Source organism: Lissotriton vulgaris, chromosome 11 (assembly GCF_964263255.1).
Source record: "Lissotriton vulgaris chromosome 11, aLisVul1.2, whole genome shotgun sequence".
Taxonomy (NCBI): domain Eukaryota; kingdom Metazoa; phylum Chordata; class Amphibia; order Caudata; family Salamandridae; genus Lissotriton; species Lissotriton vulgaris.
The window spans coordinates 122,060,900-122,083,901 of NC_141699.1; the positions used below are offsets into that span (position 1 = coordinate 122,060,900).

At 48.8% G+C, this 23,002-nt stretch overlaps 1 protein-coding gene across 2 annotated transcripts in view; it reads left to right on the top strand.

The window, feature by feature from the left end:
* GCN1 (GCN1 activator of EIF2AK4) overlaps positions 1-23,002 on the top strand; it is a 746,722-nt gene that overhangs the window by 110,292 nt on the left and 613,428 nt on the right. For both annotated transcript variants that reach the window (XM_086942874.1, XM_086942875.1), the window contains exons 4-8: positions 20,660-20,791; positions 21,473-21,581; positions 21,710-21,808; positions 21,905-22,039; positions 22,773-22,841. In XM_086942874.1, the coding sequence (XP_086799000.1) occupies positions 20,660-20,791; positions 21,473-21,581; positions 21,710-21,808; positions 21,905-22,039; positions 22,773-22,841 (544 nt within the window). The remainder of the gene's footprint in view (positions 1-20,659; positions 20,792-21,472; positions 21,582-21,709; positions 21,809-21,904; positions 22,040-22,772; positions 22,842-23,002) is intronic.

Sequence of the window (23,002 nt, forward strand, 5' to 3'; positions counted from 1 at the left end):
GAGTGAAGTCAGGTAATCCCAAGCCACCCTTATCCCGTGGACGTCGAAGCACATGATAGGGCAAGCGTGCCCTCCCCCCTTGTCAAATAAATTTAGAGATCACAGTGCTGAAGCTCGGCAATAAAGGTCGCTCAAGCTCAATAGGCAGCGCTTGGAACAAATATAAAATTTTATGTAGGATCGTCATTTTAATTGCATTTATTCTCCTAAGCCACGAAATGTAAAGAAGCGACCACCGTTTAAAATCCTGCTGTAGATGTGTCAGCGGGGGGAGAGGGGGTGGGGGTGTAGTTCGCTCTGTATAAGTCACCCAGGTTGGCTGTGAGTTGTACTCACAGATAGAGTAAAGACTGTTTAGCCCATTGAAAGGGCGTCTGGGTTTTCAAACCAAGCACCTCGGAGGGAGGGTTAGGTTAAGTATAGAGGACTTTGTGAAGTTAATCTTAAACCCCGCCACCTGCTCAAAATGGAGTCATTCTTCCTGCACCGCCTACAGCAAAGTAACCGGGTCCGTAAGCGTGAGCAGGCTGTCATCGGCAAATAAAGAGGACCTATGCTCAAAACCACTAAAGGGAATGCCTCGAATCTCCTCATTGGGTCGGATCCTGACCGCCAAAGGTTCGATACTGAGGGTGAACAAGAGGGGCGAGAGAGGACACCCCTGTCGGGTGCCTCTGCTCAGGGCAAAGGGGGAGGGGAGGAAACCGTTTACCAGCACTCTGGAAGTGGGGAGGATGGAACGTATCTCCAAACCCACCGCATAGTTAAAAAGAGGAAAGCCCAATCCACTCTATCTAATGCTTTCTCTACATCGAAGCCCACTAAAACTGCGGGATTTTAAACTTAGAATCCTTCTCAATCAGATGTATGGTGCGTCTGATGTTATCATGCGTTTGCCTACCTTTTATAAATCCAGATTGGTCGGGATGAATTAGCTCCGGCATCAGATTCTCAAGACGCGCTGTTAATATTGCGGAATAAAATTTTGCATCTAAATTAAGCAGTGCAATGGGCCTGCTTCGGGTCTTTACCCAACTTGGGGATTACCAAAATCACAGCTTCTGCCATAGAACCCGAGACTCGGGCGTTTGAGGCAATGGCTTGAAATAAAGCCATGAGATGGGGGATGAGCTCTGTGGAAAAACACCTGTAAAATTTGTCCGTAAAGCCGTCTGGCCCAGGAGCAGTTTGAGTCTGGAAAATAGCCTGATGGACAGAATGCAGAACAATGTCATACATTCACCCCAGTACAGAGATCTGGGCTAAATCCATTGTTTTTTTGCTCACCATGCCATTCCAGTTTGAACCCAGCCATATGCAAATCAGTCTTGATCCTGTGCCCCATGGGAACAGTCCAGCCCGAACTGCCAAGCCAGGTACTCCCTGGACTGGAAACAAGCATCCTAGGACCTCCTCCTGAGTTATGGGAGAGTCCAGAGCTTCAGCCGACGTACGGGATAGCTGCGGAAATGTGAGGTTATTTAAAAAAGTTTGTTGCCGTGCCGTTGTCTGGAATAGTGCCTTGGTAAAGCTGACCGTAAAAATCCCCAAAAATGATTGCTTTGGCGGAGGCGGCTTGTGTGAGTTGCAACTGGTGATCCAGAATCCCCCCAATAAAATCCCTTTCCCTTTGTAACCTTAGTTGGCGCGCTAGATGAGAGCCCACCTTATTCCCATGTGTGAATACGGACTGGCGAATCTTAAGCAGTGTGAATTCCGCCTGATTGGTATATATGGACCGAAGTTTACACCTGAGTGCGGTGAGTTGTCTCTGGAGGGCTTGGGTTGGAGTGGCTTTGTGTGCTTGTTCCGCTGTCTCCAGTTCTTTCTCAAGAGCCACCCTTTCCCTCGTCCTCTGCTTGTTTAGTATCAAATTAAGTTGGTTGCATTTCCCTCGCATTACTGCCTTAAAAGCATCCCAGGTGTTCTGCGCAGAAGTGTCCCGTGGGTCGTTGTGCGCAAAAAAGTCAACAATAGCTGCCCTTATGTCCTCCCTTGCAACCGGATCCCGAATGATAGCTAGAGGGAAATACCACAGGGAAGGCATCGAAGAGGCACTGCTCCAATGAAAGCCCTGGGTGATTAGGCTATGGTCTGAGACAGCTATCTGGAGTATCTGGGCAGCCTGTACTGACCCTATGAGGGAGTGGCTGATAAAAATGTAGTCGATTCTGGAGTATGCGGTGCACATGTGAGAATTGTGTATAGTCGTTGGTAGTAGGGTGCACGAAACACCAGGCATCATTTAGCCCGAGGTCAGTAATTTGCTGTTGAACTTTGCTAGAAAAGGAGCAAGTGGCTGTCCTACTAGTACTTGTGCTATCGAGGGACCCCTTCCACGTGAGATTGACGTCCCCCATGAGCACTATGGGACCTTCGGCAAACCCCTCTATTTATTCCAGAGCACGGGAAGGGAAGACAGATTGCCCCGAGTTAGGAGCGTATAGTGAGACAAAAGTGCATAACGTGCCCCTCAATCAACCCCTGACCATCAACAGTCTCCCCTCCCTGTTGGTTTTGGTAGCCTCAGGTTGAAAGTTTGTCGTGTTAAGGAAAAGCAAAGCAACCCCCTTGTGTTTAGTGGCAGCGGAGGAAGTGTATATGGACGGGTAATCCCTGTGGCGCAGCCTGGTGACCTCCGCCCTCTTAAGATGTGCCTCCTGTAATGCTACAACCTCAAATTTGCTGTCATTTAGGCACTTCCAAATTTTCTGGCGTTTCTGGGGTGAGTTCAGGCCCTTGACATTCTTGCAAAGGACATCCCCAACCCCCTCCCCACAGATTCCCACTATCCACAACCCCACAGACCGAATCACTGTAGACAGTCCACAATGCAATCTTCCCCAACCGCTCCACCCACCCACAACACATTCAGGAAGCTATAAACCTGACCGTCAAAAAAAGCAAATAACAACCCCCAACAGACACCACCGGGAACCGTCCCCCTCCCAGAATGCCCCGCCCCCTCCCCCCATCAACAACCCCAAAAACTAAAGGCCGTCCATCCAGGGGGCTGCCGACACCAGTCTCTACTTGGAAAGTCCAATCATCATATGACAGGCACGCGTGAAGATATGAACTCCCCGATGGGACAAATAAGCATCAACGGTTTCTCGAGACTGTAGCCAGGGGTTGGGACTACCCCTGGGTGGTGCTGCCTCTACTTATGTCCCCGGGCTTGGAAACTCTTCTGGTAAGGGTAGCCCCAGGACACGTAGACCCTCTGAAAGTTTGGATATGTGGTGTGTCTTGTTTCCATGTTCAAAGATGAGACCAAAGGGAAAGGACCACCAATATCGAATTTTATCTTCTTTCAGCTTGGCGGTAATCGGACGCATCGCTTGCCAGCGGGCCAGGGTCGTGGAGGCCAGGTCCTGGAAGAGGGAAGCAACCATGGCCCTGAAAGGACACCGCTTTCTTTTTCTTGGCGGCAGAGAGGATGGCTTCCTTCACTTTGAAGGAGTGGAGCTTGACCAAGACATCCCGTGGGCATTTGAGGCAATCTACCTGCGGGATGCCCACACGATGGACCCTGTCCAGTTTGACTTTGAGTTGTTGAGGGGCGAGAAGTTCGGCCAAGAGGCCTATTAAAAATGCCTCCAGATCAGGCCCCCTCCTACCCTTCCTCCATGTATCGGATCCGAATATTCTCCCTCCGGGTTCTGTTCTCCAAGTCTTCCGCTTTAAGCATAACTTGCTGAACCTGGACTTGAAGGATCTGTTGTTTGTCTTGCATTTTGGCATGAGCAGCCGCCAAATCTTGCATTTGCCCCTACACCTCTAGAATTCAGGTTCCCACTGCGTCCACATCTTGCCGGAGAGTGGTGAGTTTTTCGGTAAGATAGGCTTTCAGTTGGTCCACAGAGGATCTAAGGTCCTGTTTGAACTCTCGGCATAACTCAACCATGAAATCGCGGAGGGTAGCGACCAAGTCGTCTCGTGTAAGCGCCATCTCTGGCAGGTGAGTGGCTTCCACTAGGGTGGAGGTCTTCTTAGAGGCCTTAAAATACTGGGAGACTTTATTAGTGTTTTTCTTGGGAGGCATAGGTTCCACTCCTGATTTCCAGAGCCTGGCAGGGGACTAAATATCGGAGGTCAGTGTCTTAAGGAGTGCTCTTCATGCCCAGGTAATTCAGACCCCCGTCGGCTGCACTGAACTAGTCCCACAGGGCGAGAAGCGCTGCTGAGCCACCCACGTGGTATTAAAGTCCTGCTGGTGCCCCTAGCTGAAGTTGGGTTTCTCCAGTATTTGGGGTGTCTTTCATAGATTCACATGCCTGAATAAATCCCCGTCGTTGAAGTGGGAGTTCCACGGTACATAAAAAAGCAATAATATGCCATAATAACATAGAAAAAACCTAGTAATAACCAACCAGGAAGTAAAGTAGCCTAAGCTACAGGAGAAAAAACTTCCACACTCAAGACTATCCTAGTCCTTTTGTATAGCCCAAGCTACAGCCAATCAGGCGACAGCACCCACCAGAAAGTTCTCCCCAGAGGCTCAGGCTCTCAGATTTTCTACTGCACGTCGTGTGAAGGGAGTCTCCCTAAACTCTGCTCAATACTTTTTTTTTTTCCTTCAAGATCCTGGATTTTATGATGTCTTCCTCTAAGAAATCTTTATTCAGGCCTTGTGACTCTTGTGGTAAGCTCCGGCTGTTCAAGGAAGATCCCCACAAGAAGTGCATTTACTTCCTGTACCCAGATCATCAGGTGAAGGACTGCAAGATTTGTAGGACCTTTCCTCAGAGGAGGGCCGCTTGCTTTTGTGGCTACAAATGCTCAAGGATCAAGATAATCCTGTTTCTGAGGTAGGCAGTTTTGCCTCTGGGTCTACTACAGCTTCTAGGAAGAGAGCTGCTGAAGAGGTGTTATCTTCTCCTGGGGCCAAGATTGTGAAGAAGCAACAATCTTCCAAGTGGTCTGAGAGGCTTTCTACTTCTAAGGCTACTCCCCCGGATATATGATGTTACAACGCGTACTTTTAGCACGCATACCATTACAACGGATTTTTTACAACGCAGGTCATTTTACAACGGATACCTTTACAACGCAATACACTACAACGCACATACTATTACAACGCATACCATTACAACGTAAGTATAGGTAAGTATATAATATTAATATATATTTTAAATAATTATTTTTGTAATATTTAATTTAATTATTCATTATTTAATTATTAATAATTATATTAATGAAATTAATTTTAATTTTAGTATTTGTAAATATATATTAAAAATACCCCTGTACCCCAAAACCCAAACCCAGCCCTAAAACCTAAAAATACCCCTGTACCCCAAAACCCATACCCATACCCAGCCCTAAAACCTAAAAATACCCCTGTACCCCAAAACCCAAACCCAGCCCTAAAACCTAAGAATACCCCTGTACCCCAAAACCCAAACCCATCCCTAAAACCTAAAAATACCCCTGTACCCCAAAACCCAAACCCAGCCCTAAAACCTAATACTCCTGTACCCCAAAACCCATACCCAGCCCTAAAACCTAAAAATACCCCTGTACCCCAAAACCCATACCCAGCCCTAAAACCTAAAAATACCCCTGTACCCCAAAACCCAAACCCAGCCCTAAAACCTAAAAATACCCCTGTACCCCAAAACCCAAACCCAGCCCTAAAACCTAAAAATACCCCTGTACCCCAAAACCCAAACCAGCCCTAAAAGCTAAAAATACCCCTGTACCCCAAAACCCATACCCAGCCCTAAAACGTAAAAATACCCCTGTACCCCATAACCAAATACCACTAAAAAATATTTAAAAAAAGATAAACTTACCTATAATAATACTTACGTTGTAATGGTATGCGTTGTAATAGTATGTGCGTTGTAGTGTATTGCGTTGTAAAGGTACGCGTTGTAAAATGACTTGCGTTGTAAATGTATGCGTGGTAATGGTATGCGTTGTAAAAATCCGTGGTAACAGTTACATACCTACTCCCCCTGCTAAGAGCAAACTTTTGCCATCCACACCCCCGAGAAGAGCGACCAAAAATTTACCTTAAAAAACAGCTTCTGAGAAGATTTTACCTAGAAGAAGACCCTGTCGTCGATGACGAAGGAGTCGTCAACAGAGTTTTCCGTTGACGCAACATCTACGTCTATGGTAACTTTCTCTTTGCCTAAACCAGAGATGATTATGTCGACGGCGTCTTCTCCGTCGAAGTTGGTCTATGTCTCTGTCAATCCTATCTCGTCGACGAGATAATCTTCATCTGCCATCGTCAGCGCCCCATCAACGGCCAAGCTTAAGAAGATTCCGTTGACGATAGCTTCATCGTCGACGCCACCATCGACGGTTGCTCCATCATCATCGTCGACGACCATCCCCTCGTCGATGAGGTCGTTGACGACACCTACACCGTCGACAACTAGACCGTTCGACGAAGGCTCCTTCGGCGACGAAGTCTCCTTTGTCGATGAAACCTTCCTCATCGGCGAAGACAACTTTACCGTCGACGACGACCTTTTCATCGTCAGGATCCAAGCCCCAGTCGACGAGCCCGTCGATGGTGCCGCCGTCGACGCCGCAACTGTCTACATGTACCACCATGCAGGTTTGGTCACCTTCTACGGCGTTTACATCTACACCGAAGCCTTCCTTGCTTCAGAGCCGCGGTTCTGGACTAGAACCTTTATCTCCAATACACCTATCACCGCAAACAGTACCCTTGCAAGTCCCTGACAAGTTGCTGGACTCTGGTAGTGAGGCAGATTCTGACCTGGAGGAAAGGTTTGGAACAGCAACAAGTCCTTCGGAATTGCACATCAAGTACCAAGAAGAGGACGATAAAGATGGCCAATCTTCGCCTGAGCATGTAACATCACCCATTACTGGTGCCCCCACAGCTCAGATGCCGGTAGCATTGCTACCGAATTTACAGCACATGCTGAATAACTATTACAGGCGTTTTCCACCTTCTGAGGTAGCAGGCAATGTGCATCCAAACACCTGTAGTGCAAACGTCCATGTCTGATCTCAGGTCTCCAAGGCCTCCTCCGCCTGTAGCTTCCCATCATCCTGAAGAATACCAATCTTCTGACGAAGAAGAGAGAGAGGAAGGTGAAGTTGATGACAGATCCTTGTTGTCTGAGTGGGACGATTATCAGGTCCAAACACCTTCTCCTTAACCTCCGGTTACCGCAGATTCACTTCCAGTGGATGTTGGAGGATTCCATCAATCAATCAATCAATCATGGCATTTATATAGCGCGCTACTCACCCGGGAGGGTCTCAAGGCGCTGGGGGAGAGGGGTGTGTTACTGCTCGAACAGCCAGGTCTTGAGTTGCTTCCTGAAGGAGAGATGGTCTTGGGTACGTCGAAGGTGAATGGGGAGGGAGTTCCAAGTCTTGGCTGCCAGGTAGGAGAAGGATCTTCCTCCGGCGGTGGCTCTGCGGATGCGTGGTATGGTGACGAGTGCGTGGCTGGTTGATCGTAGCTGGCGCGTGGGCGTGTAAAAGGTCATGCGGTCGATGAGGTACTTGGGGCCCAGGCCGTGTAGAGCCTTGTTTGCGTGGGTGAGGAGTCTGAGCGTGATTCTCTTGCTGACGGGGAGCCAGTGCAGTTCTCTCAGGTGTCTGGTGATGTGGTTGTGTCGGGGGATGTCCAGGATGAGTCGTGCGGAGGCGTTCTGGATGCGTTGGAGTCTTCTCTGGAGTTTGGCTGTGGTTCGGGCGTAGAGGGCGTTCCCGTAGTCCAGCCGGCTGGTGACGAGTGCCTGGGTGACGGTCTTCCTGGTTTCAGTGGGAATCCATCTGAAGATCTTGCGGAGCATGCGAAGGGTGTTGAAGCACGAGGAAGAAACGGCGTTGACTTGTCTGGTCATTGACAGGGAGGAGTCCAGGATGAAGCCCAGGTTGCGTGCCTGGTCCGTTGGTTTGGGGGCGGTGCCCAGGGCCGGGGGCCACCAGGAGTCGTCCCAGGCGGAGGGTGATGATCCCAGGATGAGGACTTCCGTCTTGTCTGAGTTCAGTTTAAGACGGCTGTTCCTCATCCAGTCGGCGACGTCTTTCATCCCTTCGTGTAGGTTGGCTCTGGCGGTGGTGGGATCGTTGGTGAGGGAGAGGATCAGCTGGGTGTCGTCGACGTAGGAGATGATGTTGAGGTGGTGTTGGCGTGCGATGGCTGCGAGGGGGCTCATGTAGACGTTGAAGAGGGTCGGGCTGAGAGAAGATCCTTGTGGTACGCCGCAGATGACTTCGGTGGCCTCGGATCTGAACGGAGGGAGGCGGACTCTCTGGGTTCTTCTGGTGAGGAACGAGATGATCCATTCCAGCGCTTTCTCTCGGATTCCGATTTTGCTGAGGCGCTTCACTAGGGTTCGGTGGCAGACCGCGTCGAACGCTGCGGAGAGGTCCAGGAGGATGAAGGCCGCTGTTTCCCCGTTGTCGATCAGGGTTCTGATGTCGTCGGTTGCTGCGATCAGGGCGGTCTCGGTGCTGTGGTTGGCCCGAAATCCGGACTGCGAGTGGTCGAGGGATCCGTTCGTCTCGAGGAAGGCGGCAAGTTGTTTGTTGACGGTCTTCTTGATGACTTTGGCCGGGAAAGGAAGGAGCGAGATGGGATGGTAGTTCTAGAGGTCGGTGGGGTCCGCCGTTGGTTTCTTCAGGAGGGCGGTCAGCTCGACATGCTTCCAGCTCTCCGGGAAGGTGGCGGTGTGGAAGGAGGAGTTGATGGCGTCTCGGAGATGGGGTGCGATGGTGGCGGCGGCTTTGTTGAAGACGTGGTGTGGGCACGGGTCGGTTGGTGATCCTGAGTGGATGGAGTTCATCGTGCGGGTGGTGTCTTCGGTGCTCATCGGGGTCCAGTTGCAGAGGGTGGTGGTGGCGGGCGTTGGTTCGGTGGTAGGGTGCGTGGTCTGTGAGTCGAAGCTGTTGTGTATGTCGGCGATCTTGTGGTGGAAGAACGAGGCGAGGGAGTCGCAGAGGTCTTGCGTGGGAGTGATGTCGTTGGTTCCGGCGCTGGGGTTGGAGAACTCTTTGACGATGCTGAAGAGTTCCTTGCTGTCGTGGGCGTTGTTGTCCAGTCGTTCTTTGAGTGCCGTCTTCTTGGTGGCGCGGATCAGTTGATGGTGTTTGCGGTGGCGTGCTTGAGGGCGGTCCAGTTGTCTGTGGTGTGGTTGAGCCGCCAGGCTTTCTCGAGGGTGCGGCAGTTCTTCTTGGATTCCTTGAGTACATTGGTGAACTAGGGGGTTTTCTTGCTGCCGGGTCTGCTGGGAGGGTTGTGTAGTGGTGCGAGGTAATCGGCGCAGGCGGTCAGCCACTTGGTGAGGTTGCTGGCTGCTACGTTGGGGTCCGTTGTGCTGGTGGGAGTGTTCTGGCTGAGGGAGGCGGTGAGCTGCTCGGCGGTAATCTTGCTCCAGCTGCGGTGGGGGACCCGTTGCGGTTGGTGGTGGGTCGTAGTTCTACTGAAGCTGAAGTGGACGCAGCTGTGGTCTGTCCAGTGGAGTCCGGTGGCGTGGCTGAAGGAGACGTGCTTGCTGGATGAGAAGACTGGGTCAAGCGTGTGTCTGGCGTAGTGGGTGGGGGTGTCCACCAGTTGCTTGAGTCCGAGGTTGGCGAGGTTGTCTAGCAGGGCGGTGGTGTTTCTGTCGCTGTTGTTCTCCAGGTGGAAGTTGAGGTCCCCTAGGAGGATGTAGTCGGCGGAGGAAAGGGCGTGATGAAGTCTGCGATGTCTTCGCTGAACTGCGTGCGTGGTCCCGGTGGTCTGTAGATGAGGGTGCCTCTGAGGGTGGTCTTGGGGCCGGTGTGTATCTGGAAGTGCAGGTGCTCGGCGGCGGAGAAGGTTTTGTCGGAGTTAGTCGAGATGCGGATGGTGTTCTTGTGTACGATGGTGATGCCTCCTCCCGTCTGGTTGACGCGGTCCTTCCGGGTGATCTTGTATCCGTCCGGGAGGGCTGTGGCGATGTCGGGCGCTGAGGAGGCATTCATCCAGGTTTCGGTGAGGAAGGCGACGTCCGGTGCAGTTGTGTCGAGCAGGTCCCAGAGTTCCACGGCGTGCCTGTGGACGGAGCGGGTGTTCAGCAGGATGCACTTCAGGTGGTTGCTGTTAGTGTTGGAGTCGGCGGGGGCGGTGCAGGTCCGGTGGCAGGTGAAGTGGCAGGCTTTGCAGGCGAAGGGTCCGTTGGTGCGTCTCGGGGTGGCTCGGTAGCAGGCAGGGTTCCGGCCGGCATTGAGTGCGTTGAGAGTGGTGGCGTCGTAGGTCTGTCGTGAAGTCTTGCATCGGCGGTGGGGACCAGGGGTCCTGGCGCTGGGTGCGGTCCAGGCGCAGACGGGCTTACCTTTGGCGCTCAATCGGTGCTCCCGCTGCGCGCGTCTGCTGCGCGGTCGCTGTGGGGGCGTCATAAGTAAGGAGCCGAGAGGGCGGGTCAGCTGGGTGGCGGGAGCGGGGCGGCGAATGGGCTGGTGGTGGGCGGGGTCGCAGGGAGGCAGCGGCGGGAAATCTGTGCAGGCAGGTGGGCGGCTCAGCGGCGGCTGGGTCGCTCGGGGTCAGCTACGGCAGGAAATCGGCGTCAGGAGCAGGAGGGGTGACCCGGCCTTGTTACAGGCACAGTGGTCACTCATCTTCATATGGAAAGAGCTACACAACGTTTCCATATTCAGATGGAGACTACACAACAGGAATGCTTCCTCTATGATTTCAAAGACCAGCCAAGGAAGCAGACTAAGTCAATACCAATTATTGATTTCATTTGGAAAGAGGGAATTAAGGTGATATCTACGCCTGCATCTATCCCTCCAGTATTGCTGAGAATAGATATAAAATATAAGGCTCCTGAAAGGTCCCCAGCTTGCCTTATAGGACACCCGAAGTTGGATTCGGTGATCATACAAGCTGCACAGAAGCGATCTAGAAATCCTTCCTCTCCAATCGCAGCCCCACTGGATAGAGACGGCAGGCGTCTGGATGCTATTGGGAAGCGTGTGTCTACAATGGCAGCAACTACAGTCCGGGCTGCCAACTCTTTAGCCATCCTGGGCAGATATGACCGGCAAATGTGGTCTGACATCTCGCCGTATATCAACATGCTTCCAGAACCTTCCAAAGCAGAAGCTCTGAAAATACTGCAGGAGGGGGAGAGAATCTCGTCTGAGATTGATTCTGCAGTTGATGTGGCTTCGACTGGTTTCAGACAGTTAGCCGGGGCTGCTGTCTTACGCAGGCAAGGCTGGCTAAGAGCGACTTCGTTCCGCCAGGAGGTGCAGGCTAAGGTGTTGGACATGCCTTTCGATGGAGAATTTTTGTTTGGCCCGCAGGTAGAGGAAGCCTTGCAGACAATCAAAAAAGACACTGAGACAGCCAGGTCCCTTGGTACCTTACAATTTCGGAAGCCGCCCATTCGGGGTGCTAGAGGATGTGGATTGTCCACTTTTACATCGTTTGAAGGGCATGGGAGTGTCGGGCGCGGCCTTGACTTGGCTGACCTCCTTCCTGGAGGAACGCTTTTTTCAGGTGTTTGAGGGAGAGGTGGCATCATCAAAACATCCGCTTAGCTGTGGGGTTCCACAGGGCTCCTACCTGAGCCCCACACTTTTTAATGTCTATATGCAGCCTCTAGAGAAGATAGTCCTCCCTTTTGGTGTGCGAATTGTCACCTACGCAGACGATACCCAACTTGTGGTCTCTCTGGACCACAATGAGGGTTCGTCTAACACCTTGGGCCCTTGTCTAGAGGCTGTTGCTAAGTGGATGCAACTCTCCCACCTCAAACTCAACGGGGAGAAGACTGAGATCATGTTACTAGGTAACCCCTCCCCAACCTCCTTAGCCTCTGGCTGGCCTACATGCCTCTGTGTCCCCCCCCCTCCTAAGGACCAAATAAAGAGCCTAGGAATCTGGCTTGATAGAGCGCTGGATTTCTCAGTCCAAGCTACTAAAACAGCTTCCATTTGTGTGGGACTAATGAAAATGCTCCGCAAAGTGCTCCCCCTACTTCCATTTCAGGCGAGAAGGGTCATGGTCCAGGCCCTGATACTCTCTCGCCTGGACTATGGAAACGTTCTATATCTAGGAGCCCCGGCAGCAGTGACTAAAAAACTCCAAGTCACCCAAAACTGTGCCGCCCGTCTATTGTTTAACATCCCCCGCTGGCAATCAGCAAGGAATGCCTTAAAAGAACTTCATTGGCTTCCAGTGGCTGCCAGAACACAGTTTAAGGCCATGTGCATTTTGCACAAATCTTTCCATCGAACTGGCCCGGCAGTTCTGTACTCCCTAGTGTTACCTTACTTACCATCCAGAGCTCTTCGTTCGGCCTCATTGCATCTGGCTACCATGTCAAAAATCAAGAAAGCCCGCTGGGGCGGCCGCTCTTTCTCTCATACAGCGGCGAAACTCTGGAACTCCCTGCCTCTAACCCTTAGACAAAATAACAACCGAATGTCATTTAGGAGAGATTTAAAAACCCACCTGTTTTCAAAAGCGTACTAATTCACCCAGTAGCCCGATACAATAATCAGTCTAAAGCGCTGCGAGGCCTCCGGGTGGTTATGCGCTATATAAATGGAATTTTTCATTTCATTTCATTTCATTTCACTAGAGGAAGTTATAATCAACAATCTTCCTACAGACAAGGGAATCAACGTTACCAATCCCAACGTTTCCATTACTAAGGCCAGTGCAAGACAAATTATTCCTAGAATAAAAGAAAGCCTGCCTACCGCGGAAAGGATTCAAATAAAAGGCAATGAGTTTCATCACCTGCCACTGCTACTGCCGCATTCCCACATAAAAATTGGAGGACAGATCTCAAAATTTTACTCAAAATGGTCCTCAATAACGTCGGACAGGTGGGTCTTGGACATTGTGGCCAAGGGCCATGCCCTCGAATTCAAAAAGTTTCCTCCAAATGATCCCCCAAAGGGCCCACCTCCAGCTCATCTCAAGGAGTTGTTTTCCCAGATCAATCTGATGTTAAACAAGCATTGGAAATGCAATAGGTCTCGCATTAGGAAAGTTTGAGCTATTGTTATTGTAAATGACACTTTTTTAATGTATGTGTTGGTTTTGAAAGTAGCAAAATGAATAGCTTTGTCAGTTACAATGTCAATAGTTTTAACTTTTGCAAATGTGACACCTATAGCATTTGTAATGCAATGTGTGTTGTATTTACGTGACTTAGATGTATTGATATTACAAATAACAATGGCTTTTAATTTTGTAAATAATTAATACTTAAATAAAAGTTATTGTAATTTATAATGGCAATAGCTTAAACGTTTGTAAATAACTTTTGTGAAGATTATGTTCAGTGTATGTTATTGTGACGAAAATCCAAGAACATTGCATTTGCACCTACAAACACACAGAGCCACACACATATAGATGTGGTGGTGGTGGATCTGGGGGATATGGTGGTGGTGGAGATGGTGGATGTGGTGGTGATGGTGGTGGATGTGGGGGTGGATGTGGTGGTGGTGGCGGTGGTGGATGTGGTGGTGATGTGGTGGTGGTGGATGTGGTGGTGGATGTGGTGGTGGTGGTGGATGTGGTGGTGGTGGTGGATGTGGTGTTGGTGGATGCGGTGGTGGTGGTGGATGCGGTGGTGGTGGTGGATGCGGTGGTGGTGGAAGTGGTGTTGGATGTGTTGGATGTGGTGGTGGATGTGGTGGTGGATGTGGTGGTGGGTGTGGATGTGGTGGTGGGTGTGGATGTGGTGGTGGATGTGGTGGTGGTGGATGCGGTGGTGGATGCGGTGGTGGATGCGGTGGTGGTGGAAGTGTTGGATGTGGTGGTGGATGTGGTGGTGGATGTGGTGGTGGATGTGGTGGTGGATGTGGTGGTGGGTGTGGATGTGGTGGTGGGTGTGGATGTGGTGGTGGATGTGGTGGTGGTGGATGCGGTGGTGGTGGAAGTGTTGGATGTGGTGGTGGATGCAGTGGATGTGGTGGATGTGGTGGTGGTGGATGCGGTGTATGTGGATGTGGTGGTGGATGTGGAGGTGGATGTCATGGTGGATGTGGAGGTGGTGGTGATGGTGGATGTGGTGGTGGATCCGGTGGATGTGGTGGAGGATGTGGTGGTGGAGGATGTGGTGGTGGTGGATGCGGTGGTGGTGGATGCGGTGGATGTGGTGGTGGATGTGGCGGTGGATGTCATGGTGGATGTGCAGGTGATGGTGGATGTGGTGGTGGATGTGGTGGTGGTGGATGCGGTGGTGAGGGTGGATGCAGTGGTGGTGGATGGGGTGGTGGTGGATGGGGTGGTGGTGGATGTAGTGGTGGTGGATGTGGTGGTGGTGGGTGTGGTTAAAGTGTTGGTGGATGTGGTGGTGGTGGTGGATGTGGTGGTGGTGGTGGATGTGGTGGTGGTGGTGGATGTGGTGGTGGTGGTGGTGGATGTGGTGTTGGTGGATGCGGTGGTGGTGGTGGATGTGGTGGTGGTGGAGCTAGAGGGAGTGAGATAGAGAGAGAGGGAGCTAGAGGGAGCAAGGGAGAGAGACTATTGGCATTGCAAATGTAGACCTCTAACCACTTATCAATAATGTAGGACAGTGGAAATACACACTTAAAGCCCACTAAGATCAGAAACCGCTAGGAAATATGCTAAAATTAACAGCGCGTGTTGAAATAATAGGAACATTGAAATATTTATCTTCACGAGTATCACTACAACTGATGGTATTCACGTTACTAACACGTCATGGCCAGTATCAGAAGAACACTGATTAATAAATGAATCCTTATGCTGCAATAGATCAATAAGTTGTTTGCATACTGGAGTTATGTTGTCAGTCGAGTTATTAAGAAAGGTGAAGCTAGACACATTTGCACTTTTTTTTTAATTAAGTTCTTTTAGGAGGAATAAGACGAGTGGGATGGAGGTGTAAAGGCGCAACATTTATTTTGAACATTCTACACAGAAGTCATCAAAGTCCGTTTGTGAAGGGAACGTTTGCCAGCAGCGTGGTTTCTTTGCACTGACAAACTCATTTTAAACCGGCCTCAAGAGATCTCGTTTACAGTGACAAAATCCCGAGTGTTGGGAATAATGCTATGAGTATAGGACAATCATTTAACAAGTCAGACATAATGAGAAAGGGGCAAGGAGAGGAAAAGGATATACACGGCTGCAGCCTTCCTACCACAAGCTTCTCCCAGCGTGCGCTCTGTAGCAGGCCATGCAGTGAATAATTAGGGGAGGAGATGTGCCGGCCTGAGTCAGAGCGCACGCTGAGAAGCGTGTAGAACCGGTTTGGTGAAAACAAGAGAAATCTGTGGGCAAGAAACTTGTGTGTGCCTATTTGTACGTTTAAATTTCAAGTCACTTCTGTGGTATTTTTAATAGATCTTGCCGTGTGTATTTGATAAACAACAGAGGACAGACGTACATAAAAAACCTTAGATGTTCTCTAGAAGTCTGACAAGTTGCTGATTTTGTGTTAATTGAACTTAGTTGATCGACTTGGCCCACTGTTATTCATGATTGTTTCCCCCTTTGCTTAAAAACAGATCACAAGTCAGTAATGTACTTTTCAATTATTTCATCGGAAAATGTAAGTCCGCATGAATGTAGTATTAGCACGTTTAATGGTCTGTGTGCCAAAGGATTAACTAAAGAATTGTTAACGGAAAGAAGCCTGTTTTCAAAGTGCCCACTTTTTTCGTACTGAGTTATTTCAGATTTTTCCATTTAGAAGCACTAACATATTGTGGAACTGCTACACAATTGAATTGTTTCTCAATAGCTCAGAAGGTCGAAAGCTGAGTTGGCCTTTCCAGGTTTTGAATATGTGGTCCGCAGCATGCACACACGTCAGCAGTGAGCATGTTACTAAGCTAATTTCCCTGCATAAATCATCCATATACATTTCTTAAGCAGATGTTACCCTGCAGCTTTATTCCTCATGTTAGGACCCTGTTTTTAAAAAGGTGAAGCAACAATTGCCTACAGTGACAAAATCCCGAGTGTTGGGAATAATGCTATGAATGTGTGAGAGGTGTGGGAGGGAAGGCAGAGAAGGGGAGGGGGGAGGAGAAATGCGACACGGCGGGCAGGGGAGGGGGCGGAGCGGGGAGAGGGTGTGAAAGCAGCAGGGGCCTGGAGTGCGGCTGAGGGAACAGACGGCGATTTGGTGATGTGCACGCGCATTTTAGGTCAATGCGCTTGCGCATTGACCTAAAAGCCACGGGCACAGCACCAAATCGCCCAGTTAGTTAAAGTTTGTTTAAAGCCCTATATCCTCGCAAGCTCGATGCGTGCGCATCGAATAGCGAGACCTAAAAAAGGAGCAATCGAAAAAGTCCCTCGGGTTCAGAGAGGATCAGGATTCTATTCCAGATTCTTTTTAATAAAGAAGAAATCTAGGGAATGGCGTCCAATTCTGGATCTTCATGCCCTCAACACGTACTTGAGAAAGCTAACGTTTCGGATGCTATAGCTCCAAGAAATACTGCATCTTCTTTCGGCGGGAGAGTACATGGCCACCTTGGACCTTCAAGATACTTATTTCCACATTACCATTTTAACCCATCACAGAAAGTTCCTGCGTTTCAGAGTGGCTGGCAGGAATTTTCAATTTAAGGTCCACCCCATTGGGCTGCGTTCAGCGCCCAGGGTGTTTACGAAGGTCCTGGCTGGAGGGAATACAAATATTTCCCTACTTAGACGATTGGCTTATCAAGGCAAGTTCTTACGTAAACGCAGACAACCACGTCTATCGGTGTCTGTCTCTCTTCCAGTCACTGGGTCTCTCCATCAATCTCAGCAAGTCACAGCTAGAACCGTCCCAAAGACGAGCTTTCTTGGGAGCAGCCTTGGACACACAACTGGTCCGAGCTTTCGTATCGGACGAGAGACAAGAAAGGATACAAGATATGGCTCGGACTTTACTAGCAAGAAAGTCAGTTTCAGTCCGACAGTTCAAGTCTTTTCCGGGGATGACTTCTTCTTGCATTCCTTTGAAACTGAATTGCCGCCTCAAGATAAGGCCTCTTCAGGAAGAACTCAACCTGCAATGGCTGCAGGTCTCCGGCTCATTCGAAGATTTCATCCAAATCACCCCTCGCATCCGAGGAGCCCTTCTCTGGTGGATTCAGGAGAGAAATTTACAACAGGGTTGCGCGTTCCTTCAAGACGTACCAAACTTCACAATTACCACAGACTCATCCCTCGAGGGTTGGGGAGCACATCTTCAAGGGCTGACGGTCAGCAGGAGATGGAGCCCTCAACAAAAGGTCTGGCACATCAATCTGTTGGAGTTAAGAGCCATCTTCTTAGCCCTCTAGTCCTTTCGCGCAGTCATTCAAGGGGCCACGGTATTCGGTCGCACAGACAATATTACAAGCATGCATTATTTGAATAAACAGGGAGGAACCCGGTCGGTTCGTCTGTCTCAAGAAGCCCAGGAAATATGGGCATGGGCAATAAGACACAGAATCAATCTTTTGGCTATCCGTGTACCGGGAACTGCAAACGTTCTTGCGGATACCCTCAACAGGTCGACGGTACCCACCCACGAATGGGAACTTCATCAACCAACGGTGGATCAGATTTTTAAACAGTGGGGTCATCCAGATCTAGACCTCTTTGCGACTGAGAAGAACAGCAAATGCCTGTTCTTTGCAAACTGGCATCCCCACAAGGACTCTCAGGGGAATGCGTTTTCGATCAACTGGTCTCAAATATATGCTTACGCCTTTCCTCCGATGCCGTTGGTTCCCAGTGTTCTCCAGACGATTAAGAAAGAACCGTGTCGCCTGATTTTCATCGCCCCCAGGTGGCCTTGTCACCGAGCTCCTTCTCCTATCGGAGTGCGAACCAATTCAGTTTCGACCAATACCGAATCTCCTCTCCATTCAGGACGGTCAGATTCACCATCCAGACCCAGCTTCTCTGAAATTAGCGGCTTGGCGCTTGAGTACCTTGAATTCGCCCATCTGTATATGCCTGCAGATTGTAAGGAGGTACTAGCAAAAGCAAGAGCACCTGCTACGATAAAGACATACAGACTTAAATGGAAAAGATTATGTAGCTGGTATCACTCTGCTGGGATTCATCCTTTCCAAGCAAGGCCGGATCAGATATTGCCTTTTTTCTTACACCTGGCAAGATCAGGTTTATCCCACGCAACACTAAAAGTTTTCCTGGCAGCCATTTCAAGGTATCGTCAGGATGGGTCCACTTTGCTTTACTCTTGAAGAATAATACAGCAGTTCTTTAAAGGACTTTTCATAATGGTTCCTCCGGTATGTCATCCACCTCCATCATGGCATCTCAATATAGTGTTAGCGCAGCACATGCGCCACCCTTTTGAACCAATTCACAAAGTGGATCTAAAATTTCTTACATGGAAAGTGTCTCTTTTGTTAGCTTTGACTTCATCAAGAAGAGTCAGTGATGTTCAGACTTTCACTGTTCATCCACCTTTCTTACAGTTCACGTCTCGTTCAGTAGTGCTCCGCACTTACCCAAAATGTATGCCTAAGGTGCCTTCACACTTTTACCCGAACGAACCAGTTATCTTAAGAACATTTTTTCCTAACCCGCAATCCCCTGCGGAAAGGGCATTGCATACACTTGACATCAAGAGGTGTTTAAAGTTCTATTTGCAAAGGACCTATGCAATACGCAAATCTGATCAATTGTTTGTCGCTTATGGAAAAATTCGACAAGGACATGCAGTGTCTAAACAAACAATAGCTAGATGGATCTCTGCGGCTTATTGACTTTTGCCATGTACAAGCAGGAAGACCTTTACAAGCAACTCCAAGGGCTCACTCTTCAAGAGCTGTGTCTTCCTCGACTGCTCTTTTTGCTGGAGTTCCTCTGCAGCAGATCTGCAGAGCAGCAACCTGGTCCAGCAGGCATACTTTCACCAAACACTATTGTTTGGATGCAGCCAGTGAGACTGATGCTTCAGTGGGTCAAGCAGTTCTGCAGAATCTTTTCAGATAAGGTGAGCCTCTGTTTCCCTCACCCTCTTACTGCTTTTCAGATGCCTATTTAGGCTTATTATTATGTACATTCTCATGTAACTGCAAATTTCATACTTTTAGAAATGAGGCATTTTACTATATGATCATGTGTTTTTCATATGTACAGACTTATGCTACAAATAGCGTCTTCCAAGCATGGATATATACTGCAATCTACTTTGATTCAGGCATGTGAATCTATCAAAGACACCCCATATACTGGAGAAGAACAATAGTTACTTACCTGTAATCTGTGGTTCTCCAGGCTAGATTGGTTTTTCATCACTCCTGTGTGAGAAAATCTGAGAGCCTGAGCCTCTGGGGAAAACTTTCTGGTGGGGGAGCTGTCGCCTGATTGGCTGCAGTTTGGGCTGTACAAAATGACTAGGATAGTCATGAGTGTGGAAGTTTTTTTCTCCTGTAGCTTAGGCTACTTTACTTCCTGGTGGTTGGTTATTACCAGGTTTTTTCTATGTTATTATGGCATAGTGTTGCTCTTTTATGTACCGTGGGACTCCCACTCCGACGACAGGGAATGATTCAGGCATGTGAATCTATGACAGACACCAATACTGGAGAACCACAGATTACAGGTAAGTAACTATTGTTCATATGTGGGTCTGCTTCCCTACTAAATCCAAGGTCGACCTCCCTCAGAAGGCCGCTCGCCTCACCCTCTCTCCATGACACACCGGCTGCAGCACAATCAAGGTCTCGCTCTCCTCGCCACCGCCACCATCTGTCCCAAAATCTCCGCCATCTTAAGATCAGGCAGGCTCCTCCTGAGAATAAGATGAGGGGGCCCAGCCGCACTACATCACAAGGCCATGGTGTGCCCCCGCCGCCGTTCAGCTCTGACTGAGCAGCCGCAGCGCGTTGCCAGGAAGATGGTGGCATCGCAGAAGCACTCGCTCTTCTTTCCGCCAGAGGCGCCAATCCACTTTCCAGCGTGCCGTCCCCACAGCGACCAGATAGGAGGTCGCCCCCGAGGCCAGAGGAGGCCCCCACTGTCCACACCGGCGCTCAGGATTGTTCACGGAACTCCCAGCTCAGGCACCCACAAAATGGCGCCCGGAGCCTGGGAACCCTGCTCTCTCGCCGCTCGACTCTTGCTTCACCAGTCCCCCAGCGCAGCCAACATTTCCCACCGTCTAGGCAGCTCCCAGGAAGAAGCGGATACTGGGGAGGTGAGTATCACCTTCCCTACACTCCAAGAAAGCCCATCACACGATTGGTGGGGTCCGGAGCTGAGCAAGTTCACGACTGATCCGCCATCTTACTTGGCCACGCCCCCCATTCCCTTTGTTTTTAATTGATTTTGGTGGATAACTGATATTTATCATAAACTGTTTGATGACTGCTGCCTTTGAGTATTACCACAGGTAATATTTTTTTGGGGTGATTTCTTGAGGTACCGCAGTATCGTTCAAGATGTTGAGCATAAAGAACTTTTGTTTCACCATCAAAGTAATGTTGGCTCAGTGCATGCTGCTCAGTAGATAACATCTTGATACCTCATCATCTGGATTAGCTATTAAATCTTATTTGATTCAATGGTTTGTTATATTTGTTTAACGAAGACTTACATAGTTCTATATTACCATTAGTCAGGCCTTGCAGTGTAGTAAGGATTGAAAAAGTTTACTCTTTGGCATCTTTTGAGCTGCTATTGTTAGCTAATTTTCTTTAATGTTATGTTTCCTTTCATTTTCTTTCTTAGAGATGCAACATCTCGCCGGGCCCTTCGTGCCGCCATCCAGCAGCTTGTGGAGTCACAGCCTGAAGTTGCAGCCAAGAACCTGCTGCAGTCCCTGCAGTCCACAGGGCTAGGTGGCAAGAATGGTGCTCCCAGGTGAGACCAATACACCCTATAAAGTAAACCTCTGGATAGCACTCAGGAGTTAGTTATATAACTGTTAAACATTGTAAGAAATTAGGTGAAAATGATTAAGGACATCTTAGTTAAGGGTCACAGCAGAGCAGGAGGTCAGCACACACAAAAAGTCTTGGCCTCTTATCTGTCAAATGAGTCATCCAGTGAATGATGTCAAAACACAACTTCAAAACTTCACCCAGGCATCCTCTAAAAGTGACTTTTAGAATCCTTATTCTTAATGATGTGGAATTACTAATAGAGCTCGTTTTGTACCTTTTACTCGAAGACCCTTTTAAAACTATTTACTGAAATAGAATTGATTTCTAAAATGAAGCCAAAGCATTGCATGTTGGCCGTAAGTTTGTTATTATAGGCAAGTATGCTTCCCTATTTGCCTGTTGTGGAATGAATGGTCTAGGCAGTAACACTGACCCCAATTTGTGATGAAAAATAAAAAGGCCAGCTCTGTACTCTGGTTATTGAATTGAGTGAAGGGCATATGTTAAATGTCATGGTCTTCACAACAGTTATTTTCTTGATCTCTTGGAAAGAATAATTTCAGGTGGTCTAGTAGCTGGGTCGGTGGCTATAATGTTTGTCTATTGCAACAGGTTTGCCATGGTAGTATATAAATAGCTCTCTGTTTCCATCTTGCAGTAAGAGCAGCGGGTCAGCTGCTGCATTGGCCTTCTCCTGGACTGGCCTCCTCATGCCGACTGTCTTCCAAACACCTGACAAACGACAAGGCGAATTATGGCAAAAACTTGTAAGTTTCTTGAATTGTCAGATGTAGGTGGTGGAAGAGATGTTGCACAGGTGGCGTTCTGCTGCTTGGGTGTAATTGAATGCTAACGTGTTGCATGGATCCTCAAAGGTTTGTTTTCTCTTTCTTAGGTTGAAGTTCAGTGCCTCTTGTTAATGGAAGTGCTGGGAGGCTCACACCAGCATGCTGTGCAAGGAGTTGTCAAGAAATTAAACCATCTTTGGAAAGAGGTTACTTTTCATAGTCTGCTCCTACAATCACTCGGATCAGCTCTTTTGTGTACTATGCATTGTCCTTGCTTTAATTGGTGTCCTATTTTTATTTAGAATCCTGGATTGGTGGATCAGTACCTGGCCACTACCCTTGGTCTGGAACCCAACCAGAACTACACAGGGATGCTGGGACTCCTGGTGCAGTTCTGTATGACTCAGAAAGAGATGGAAGTAGTTAACAAACACAAGGCAAGTGCTAAATGCAGTGCTGTGCTACAGTGTTATTTTTCTTAAGGGCCCACTTTGAGACAGATCATGTGGCAGGACCATTACCCAGTGAATTTTCTGGGTGTGTGATCCAGAATATTGTACATCAAATTAAAATAGTAACATGAAAAACTGTGATGTAAACATACTGGAAGTGCAGTGAGTACCTTTAAGCACAAAATGTCCAGCAGTTGTGGGTGTCCTAGTTAGTCAAGAACTCTGATGCATGGAGAATGAAGGCTGTAGAAACATTTGGATGACGTGGTACTTGAGGTACTTGGTACTTGAGGTGATGATGTTGGATATGCAGGGTCTTAGATCAAGGTGTTGGGTATTCTCATAAAGTAGTGCTAGAGCTGCAAATGATTAAACCAGGGACATGGCTTATGGGAGCCGAGTTGCTGAGAAGATGGAGGACTCGTTTGGTGGGTGGGAGGATGTCTCTAAGGAAGCTGGTTTAAGTGAGATGAAAAATGGAGAGATTGTAGAGAACTTGATTGAGAACATGAAGTTGATGCTCATTGCAATATGGTCCAGCCCGCTTAGTGCCACTTGTTGATTCTGTGGGTGCTTCATTTCATGAGGAACAAAGTTGAGGAAGTTGTCAAGTGGCTGGAATGAGTAAATGTGGAGCACCTGGGATGAAATATAGCGATTGTGCCGTTTGTTGATGAATGAGAGTTTATGTGAAAACCTGGTTTGGTCTTTCCTGCAGGGTGCCCTGTTGGATTTCTACATGAAAATGATTCTGATGAGTAAGCTGAAGCCGCAAAAGCATCTTCTGGTAAGAGTACCAGTTTGGTCTTTAAACTGTCTTTGTTGTAACACTAAGATGATGACTGTCTTGTACTAATGTCAACATTATGTTGACCCCTTTGCAGGTTAAGCTAATATGCTTGTTTGTATGCTTGTGCAGGCCTCTCGTACAGTAGAGTTACATGATGA